Below are 9,243 nucleotides of genomic sequence, written 5' to 3'. Positions count from 1 at the left end.
ATTTTTTTTTTAAAAAAGTCATTTAGCATTTTTATGACATCATTTAGCATTAAACATCAATAATTATAGACCAAATACCAAAATACTACAGCAAATTCTGGTGCAAACCACCACACCAGGAGCTACGCCCCACCACAGGTATCTGTAGCTGAGGCAAAGGCTGTTGCCTGGATAAAGCTGTGCTGCTCTTGCAGGTCTGTGAACACTTCGTTTACCAGCAGCACTGCGAGGCACAGCAGAAGGCCCTCCTGTCCCCAGGAGGTACCAGAGGTGACTTTACCTCTCAGTGGCCTCTCGGCCTCAGCAGAGCTGTGAGGAAATCTCTCCTCAGTCAGGCTGCAGGCCATCAGGTGGGGCTTCCAACCGTAAAATCCTTACTGGAGGGACATGCATGACTTAGGCCATGGAATGGTCATAGAAGGGTTTGGGTTGGAAGGGACCTTAAAGATCACCTAGTTCAACCCCCCTGCCTTGGGCACGGACACCTTCCACTAGCCCAGGTTGCTCAAAGCCCTGTCCAACCTGGCCTTGAACACTTCCAGGGAGGGGGCAGCCACAGCTTCTCTGGGCAACCTGTGCCAGTGTCTCACCACCCTCACAGTAAAGAATTTATTCCCTATAGGTCACTCCTTGCTGTGTCTATACTTGCTAGGTCATAAACACTGGCATCCATTTCCTGCCTTCTTCATACTTGCTATGTGTGTATACACAACAATTAGATCTCCCTCTCAACCTCTCTTCTGCTGTGTTAAAAACCCCAAGTTTCTTTAGACTCAGTTAAATACCCAAAGTTTCTCTAGACTTCACCTCTGAGATGAAGACCTCCCTGTTTTCTTACTAGATTAGCGTTTCTCTAGAAGTTCCGGTCCGGATCCACTGTTCTTGAAAACAGGCAACCAGAACTGCAGAAAAAATGTCATTAGCTTTCTGGAGCAATATACCAGAAGGACCTACCTCAGGCAGGGAAACTGGAGCATGGGCACTGTGACACAAGCTGGCTTTCCTTCTTCAAGCCTTAGAGTGACTTGACGGGTCTGTGTGCCTGCCCGCAAGTACATGTGCCCATCACGTATCCCTGCTTGCCCCCGTGTCACACCATCCTGTGACTACAGGGAAGTTGTGATGTTGGGTAAATACCAGCTACAGATGCAAGCCTGTCCTTGGCAATGAGAAACATGGCAATTAATTCAAAGGATGCATTTTAGAGTGGATGGTCTCAAAACTTAGTAAGTTTAGATGGGCCAGAAGGGCAGACTATTTTTAAAACATGCACCTGTACTAAAATAATGTGGGTGAAGTGTTTGGGTTTTTTTTTTTTTTTAATGTCTGGTTCAGACCTGAAATCTTCTCATCAACTCAGAAAACATTCCTAGGTAAAGGAGAGGAGAGCAGCTGCCTCCTCTTCCAACTGGCACAGAATCCCTTTGATGCCCTTTCTCGAAAAGCAAAGCCCAAAACGTTAACATGTTCTTGACAAGAGGGTTGGAGCTGCTACCTGGTCACTCACACGTGTCCCAGGACATCTTTGGATCACTGGAAATGCACTCCTTCCTTTCCCACAATTTCTCTGCAACCCACACTCTCCAATGGTAAAAGAAGGACCTCTGTTTTTAAAAATCAAGTTAAATATTTAATTCAAATGAACTTTTTTCCAAGACAGTAAAGGTCATGTAAAGGGATGTATATGGCCCTTCATTTTGCAAAAGATGAAACTTAAAACTGAAAAAACCAGACCCTCCCATGTGAATCAAACCAGAGAAAGACTTGTTATGTTAAAGATTTTATTGTTACGTGCTCCCCAATACAACAAACAGTATCAGTAGTGGACACTTTATAGAAAGAGAAATTAGCTTGGTAGAAAAGAAATCAAAAAGGTACAAGGATTATCTACACCCACATATGTAAAAGATAAAGAGAAAGGAAAGGGAATTTGACTTTTGGGGAATTTTAAAGAAACAAACACACCCTATTTGTCTGTTTGAGGCTCAGGGATTGTCTGTACAATCTGTTTAATACTAATTTCTTGGACCTTCAAAAGCCTTGCAGAAAGGTAGCAGCAATTCTTTAGAGGCGTCGAGTCAATACTTTAGTGGATTAGATCACAGACATCATGATGCAGGGTGAGTCTTGCATAGTGTGATCCTAGACTTCCTCGAACAGGATTAACCTACCTACATTCTCATTTGCTTTACATTTTACATTTACTTCTGACAACAATTTTCATCCTTATTTCTTCCTAGTGATTCTGCATAATCACTACAGGTGTTTCTAGAATTGAATCTTTGGGGTTCTAATGTACTTTATAGCATTTTAGAGGTACATATTCACTGTTATTTTAAATGGATCGATCACAAGAACTTTTTACAGGGAAGCAAAAATTGCACGTGAAACTTTAATAACCTATTTAGAAATTAAAGATGTCATAAGACTTTTTTTTTTTAAAGAATAAGATCAACAATTTCTCTACAGTAGTTTAGTTAGCTTAAATTTCTGTTCTATCCATATGACATAGCATGTACAGGTATCTAATTACATCTCTCTATTTTATCTTGGCAAAAAGAATAGTCAACTGCCCTTAGTGTAAATATTTAGTACATAAAATACTATCAAGAAATCAACTTTTAATAAATATCTTTAGTTCTCAATCCTATATACAAGTACTTTACAGCAACACACAGGAGAGAGTGCGATTGCGTGGACTGTGAACAAGATGGTTATTGACATAAATTACTAGTACATTATTGCAGTCAGATGCATTGTGGTTGTGGAGATTTTGAGGTGAACATGCTGAAAAATAAATATCTCTCTCACCTTTAAATCAATGCTTCCAGTAGGAAAAAAAAATCTATTTTAAGTCTTGCCACAGCTATTTCTTGTTAGCGCCTATTCTACCTCTGTGATGCTTTTTCAGCTTCAGAAATAACAAACAGATCACCTGGAAAACAGAACTCATTTTGAACTTGTGAATATTACAGTACTTACAGTATATACATGGTTTCCTACCCTGGCCTGACCTCTTCACAAAAGGAGACCTGAGGGATGGCACTGCTACCCCAAAACTGCAGCAGTGCCTGCTCAGTGCAGGCCGCAGGCGTCGGTGTTCATTTCACAGGCACGTAACGTCATTTTTTCAACCTGTGCCTGGAATTACACTAAAGTTTCTAAACCTACTTTTAATGGGCAGGTGGCTCTAAGTAGACTCGTACCTTTTGGTTTACGCTTTTTTTTCCCCTATTTCAAAAGAAAGCATCACATTGTTGATACTCAAAAAAAATCCCTTTCCTAGTGTCAGTAGATGTAATTCATATGAAAATGGACCTCCTCCTTTTATGATAATGCTGCTTTAAAAATCAACTTTTGGAATGTAAATAAGGCAGTATTCAATGGCAGGCACCTAGCAATTGTCCAGAATGCAACATAGGTAAACAGTTGTCTGACAGCACAAAACTCTTAAAAATAATACTGATTTTCTGCAATATACAGTATTTACACAACAGCGACAAATCTGCTTATACAATATGTTTATATAGATAAATTAGCAAAACAAGTCTTACGGATTCAGTTGTTCCACTGCAAAAGTATTTTGTATAGTGTAAACGTTTGGTACCTCTTGTAGTGGGGCATTTTCTACATGTGAGTGTTTAAAACCAAAAATAATGAGGTGAGTGCTGAGATCAGGGCCACTTTTCTGTACTAGAGCTTGACTGATGCCCTCAGCAACTTCTGCTCACTGTTAGGAATATTCTTTGGTGCTTTCCTCCATTGCGTTCAAGCTAGCCAGGTAACGCAGTGTGGGAGGAGGACGGGAGCAACTAGAAAGTGAACCAGCACTTCTTGTTCTTTGTATTTACAAGGAAAATGAGTTGATGACCTGCAGTGTCCTGCTTGTGGAAAGCAGCATGCACCATAGTGTCCAGAAGTAAGGAAATTAAACCCAAAGTGCCAAACAAAACCTCTTTCAATGGCTATCCTCCACAAGGCATTCACGTTCATCTTTCCACAGTGGAGGACCTCAAAGGCCATCTCTTCTCGACGTGCTTCTCGCTCTTCCTTGAGGTTGTCAGTGGAGAAGGAGCACCCGCTGTGGTGGTGTTAGCTGGCACCACAGGAATGGCTCCTGCCAATGCAAGGGCATTACGAGGACTGAGGCTGCTGCTGTTGGCAGGTGACTGGTGTAGGAAAGCAAACAGCCTAGAAGTCTTCCTTGCCTGAGGAACTCTCCATTGCGGGAATTCAGCACCTTGGGGCTTGTTGTTGGATGGGGAGACATGCGTACCTGCATCCTCTTCAGCGAAAGGAAGCCTGCCCAGTGAACTTCTGCCAGGCAGGAACTGTGCGTAGCGGGGCACTACAGGTGTTGGCACCATCAAAGCCCTGGGCAGATCACTCTGATCCAACATCACCTCCTCTTCGGTTTCAGCAGCTTCGGTGAGGAACGGTGGTGGGAGGGTGCTGCTGCGCTTGCTGCAGGACTCACAGCACAGCTTGTTGTAGCCAGGGATGGAACAGTAACGCGCAAGCACTTCCATTTGACAGAAGATAGATTTGTCTCCCATACAGGGCTCATCTGCAAGACAAACATAAATGTTGATTGTTAACCTAGTGAAGAGCACTGAAATGCCTGGACAGCGTTTAGATGGGCACGGATGAAATTTTGCCCGTGTTTCATAAACAATGGGCTACTCTGAATAGACAACCTAAGATGATGCATCCCTTGACAGAACTCACCACCACCCTAAAAAATAACCCTGGTTTGGAACCAATGAAATCAGCAGTCACTTTGAAAATGTCAGCATCTGTGCACATCAGAAGCGAAGAGTCGTGGAAAGGCATGTTATATTTGTGGAGACAATTCCCAGTACTAATCCAGTAGAGCTCCCACATACCAAGCCAGATGTAATTCTACCCACTCCAAATCACCTTCACTTCTAGCCTGAGGACATTATCCGTCAACAGCATTAAAAACAATGAAATCTTCCCTTAAAGAAATTAAAGTCCAAGCAATATCTCTCAAAGATGCCTTTTATATGATGTCTTAAAATAAAATGTTATAGCTGGATAAAGCTTTGTTTGGATGAAGTCTGAGTTTTTCAGTGACCTGGAGAACTGACGCAAAGCTTTTAACAGATAGGTCAGACATAAGATGCCTTGAAGTTAAGTGTGTGGCATCCTCTTCAGTCAGGGAAAAGATCTTAAAGAGGTCAAAGATCTAGCAAGATCCCCAAAATGTCAATGTTTCTTTGAGCATTTATGGATGTTCCACAAGTAGAGATGCAGTGGTCATGTTGGACAACATTGGTAGAGAGGAAAGCAGCAACGCCAGAAGAAAATAAGGCTTTGATACTGAGCTAAGAGCACATCAGCACTCGGGCTCCTTCAGACTGTCACATGAGCTCAAAGGTGAAGTCCTAAGTTTTACTGCTACCAGGACTGGGGCAAACACTGAGAGTCTGTAACACTCATGAGTAGGTGGCACTGTTGAGAATTTCTGTTCTTAATCTTGCAGTCCGTTGTACTGGCTATATCAAGGCACAAGTTCCCTGGGTAGTTTAGTATTCTGTACGGGAATGTGACTTTAACTTAAATCTTCACTCTCATTTCACAGAAAAACTCAAATTCATAGAATCAGAATGGTTTGGGTTGGAAGGGACCTTGAAGATCATCTAGTTTCAATCCCTCTGCCACGGGCAGGGACACCTTCCACTAGACCAGGTTGCTCAAAGCCCCATCTAGTCTAGCCTTGAACACTTCCAGGGAGGGGGCAGCCACAACCTTTCTGGGCAACCTGTGCCAGTGTCTTGACACCCTCACTATAAAGAATTTCTTCCCTATGTCTAATCTAAATCTTCCCTCTTTCAGTTTAAAACCATTACCCCTTGTCCTATTCCTACACCCCCGATAAAGAGTCCCTCCCCATCTTTCCTGTAGGCCCCCTTTAAGTACTGGAAGGTCACTATAAGGTTATTATATAATATTATTTAATTCTTAGCTAGCATCTGAGTAGAGCTGTGTCAAGGCACAGAAGAAGATGGGAGGTTGGCTCTGGGCATTTGAAATGAGCTCCACTATTTACAGATTTTAAAATGAGGAGATTTAATACTTCCTTTTTATTCTCCTCACTGTGTCTAACTCATCCTACTGCTCATTTATACCGTTACTTATCTGTGTAGTTTGGCATATCATGTGCCTTGGCAGCATGAACACCCAACAGAGTAATGCAGGAAGGGTGCCTTCAGAAGGTCACCTCGTCCAGCCTTGCAGAAGGGTCAACACAATTCAGAAGAGCATCTTGGTATTTTAAGGTCAACTTTTGAGAAACGCGTGGCGTCTGTGTCTCCCCTCAGCCTCCTAAATCAGGTGCTAATGCCCTGGCAGCACCCCAGAATCAGACCAGGAACCTACAAACACATAACACTTCACAGGACACAAAATGAGCAACGGGGACAAATGAGTAGCTCGGTGCATCCAGTAACTATTCAAACACTTTGGGGAGAGACCAGCAAAAGGTTGCCCTTAGCAGAATTTTCCTAAGATATCACAGCTGGCTTGAAATGGTATTGATGAATTTTACTTAAAATAGAAGTATGCAAAATTATAATGTGAAATGTCAAAAGTTAACCGCAGCTATTGAGAAGATCTGTTCCATGCCTAGTCCTCCATTCATAGTTAGCAATTATGTATCCAACATTTTAATAAGTAACAGATGGCATGTAACACCACTTATTAGGCTCTGCAATTATATTAGCTTTCTGTACTCTGATATTTTTTCACCTGTGTACAGATGCTGCCTCACCACATGTCAACAGTATGTTAGGCAACCAAGTTTTCCTATTTTAAAACATTAACTGTAGCCCAACCTCTCAATCAATGTAAATCAGCTTAATTCCACGGAACTCAGTAAAATTACACACACGTACATCAGTGGGGCTGTGGGATGTTGTTTATAAATAGCAAATTATATGACTGCGGCATGTAATATAAAAATTTTCCTTTCTCCTAATCCCAATGTGCTTCCTTGGATAGATGTTTGTTGGTTCTTGACAAACTTAGCATTAAATCTGCAGCTTTGCATGGGAATATACGTACTCCATGAAGGCACTGTAAGGCTATTTTCAGCAGGAATTTAGCATTCAAGGGCTATATTTATAATTCATCTAAATTAGAAAAGCTAATATTGAAACACAAATCTTTGCATCATATATAGAACAATCTTAATGCTTCTGTGTAAATCAAAGCACCTGATCTGGAAAATTATGGCAGTTATTAGCAAGATGACTGTGATTTATGTCAGTATATAAGTCAAAGCAGAGAGTATCACCTAAAGTGACAAAACAAAAAAGAAAGTACCAAACAATTATTTTTGTCTTTCCATAGTGACAATGCATCTTATTTTGTACTTTTCTCTCACGGCTGATTTTTGTGATACAGGTTTGTGATGGTTTAAATTTTGTGACTCAAGGGATAGTGCAAAGATTTGGTTTTGTACCTACCTACTTTCAGTAGGTTGGTTAAGTACAATCTTGCAGCTGTATACTCACATAATCCCTTTAAAAATTTTTTTTAGATTAATTCTGCACAACCTAGTCAACCATTTCCTATTCAGTATGTAAGTGCTTGTATCCTTCTGCTGATGTTCATGGTAAAAATTCTCCTCACAATTTGTTACTTGCTTCACGGTAACTAAGAGTAGAAGACACAAGAAAGTGTATCGGCTCCCTAGGGAATCTTTAGAAGCTGGAGCTACTAGAATATAATTTAAATCAACTAAAAAAATTTCCCATTAGATTTTAGAATTGACACAGCTCTTACAGAAGGCATCACTGTAACTTTAAGTACCTTGAGAAATCTCACTGAAAGTTGGTATTTAGGAACTAAAACTTAAAACAACAGTGCTTTCTTCTTCATTCTGTATCTTGTGTTGCAAATCAGGGATAGCTCCTATAAAGACTTTTCTAGCATCTGTTCTTACATGGAGCTCATCTATTTGTCTAAGTACCACAAAATCCATTCTTCTAATCTGGCACAGGCACAGAAACATGACTCCTGCTCAGATTATTGCTAGGGACCTGCAGAATAAAATCTTGGCTCCTGTTTCTTTCTAATCACAGAAATGTATGAAGTTTAAGTGAAATATCTATGGGAGGTGTTCTCATTTCTCCACACTATGACACTCAGCTCCACTGAGGCACGTGGTGGAAGAGCTGGTGGCTCTTCTCCTACATGCAGACATATGTTTTTTCATGAAATGCAAGAGAAATGCTAATATGCCACACAGCACAGAAGAAATCACATCAACTGCAGCAAATGTTCATGACAACTCCACTAAGATTAAACTCTCAGCAATCTTGCATGTAGGTAGTAAATCATTTATCAAAACCACCTGATACAGATTAATGTTTTGCTAAGTCTAAAGCCTTGAAAGTCAAAATAGTAATCAAGGCGGTACAGATTTAAAAGTAAAGGAATGCCATGCATGCCCATTCATACAGTTTATCTACATAAACATTACAGAACACTATTGATATTTTAGCTGTACTTCCCCAAAATGTAGAATGCGGTAGAAACCACATCAGAAAAGCGTTTTCATAAAGCTCAGGTCATGCTAGAGGTTTGTTGCATCAAGGTCAGATATATATATATATATATAGATTATATATATATCAGTGGCCGTTAGTTCATGGTTTTTTTGATAGTTGTTGTGATGTGTTGCGGTGTCCTCTCTCTTTAGGAAACATACCTAGGGTCTCAGAACCCCGTTTGGCACCCCCTGCATGGGACCACAGAAATCCTCCATTCACTGGGGCATGCGAGATGGGGTGCATATAAAAAATCCCAAACCCTAAAAACCAACATGATTCAACTGCAATTTGTAAAGGGCCTGTACAAGGCCATTTATTGCTTATATCCCACATAAGTGGATCCTAGGTGTTACAGGTCAGTGGCAGTTGGCTCTGAGTATTACTTACGGTAAGAGAGACATAGTACTCTCATATGGAGAAAAAATGTGTGCTGCTAAATTTGGAAAGATAGAAATTTAACACTGACTCTTCAAGAAAATCCCAACTGATGCTTAAAGTACAGATTCTTTAAGCAGATGCTTAAAGCACAAGATCAAAACTATTCGAAGAGTTTTGCAAAGATGGAGCCCTTCTTTCTTTCAGTTTTGGTAATATTTTTATCACCAGTGAAAAACAGGATTTTAAATCTTGTACTTGTTTATAGAGTCACAGATAGTGATTTGCT

General features: G+C 40.7%; 1 protein-coding gene across 1 annotated transcript in view; it reads right to left on the bottom strand.

Moving 5' to 3' along the window:
- Window positions 1-1,764: 1,764 nt before the first annotated feature.
- Window positions 1,765-9,243, bottom strand: part of ADAMTS3 (ADAM metallopeptidase with thrombospondin type 1 motif 3) — a 126,266-nt gene continuing 118,787 nt past the window's right edge. The window contains exon 22 of the mRNA XM_074867028.1: window positions 1,765-4,567. Coding sequence (XP_074723129.1) covers window positions 3,990-4,567 — 578 coding nt within the window. The 3' untranslated portion in view covers window positions 1,765-3,989. The remainder of the gene's footprint in view (window positions 4,568-9,243) is intronic.

This window comes from Strix uralensis, chromosome 4 (assembly GCF_047716275.1).
Source record: "Strix uralensis isolate ZFMK-TIS-50842 chromosome 4, bStrUra1, whole genome shotgun sequence".
NCBI classification, from domain to species: Eukaryota; Metazoa; Chordata; class Aves; order Strigiformes; family Strigidae; genus Strix; species Strix uralensis.
This window is presented reverse-complemented; position numbering and strand designations above follow the sequence as displayed.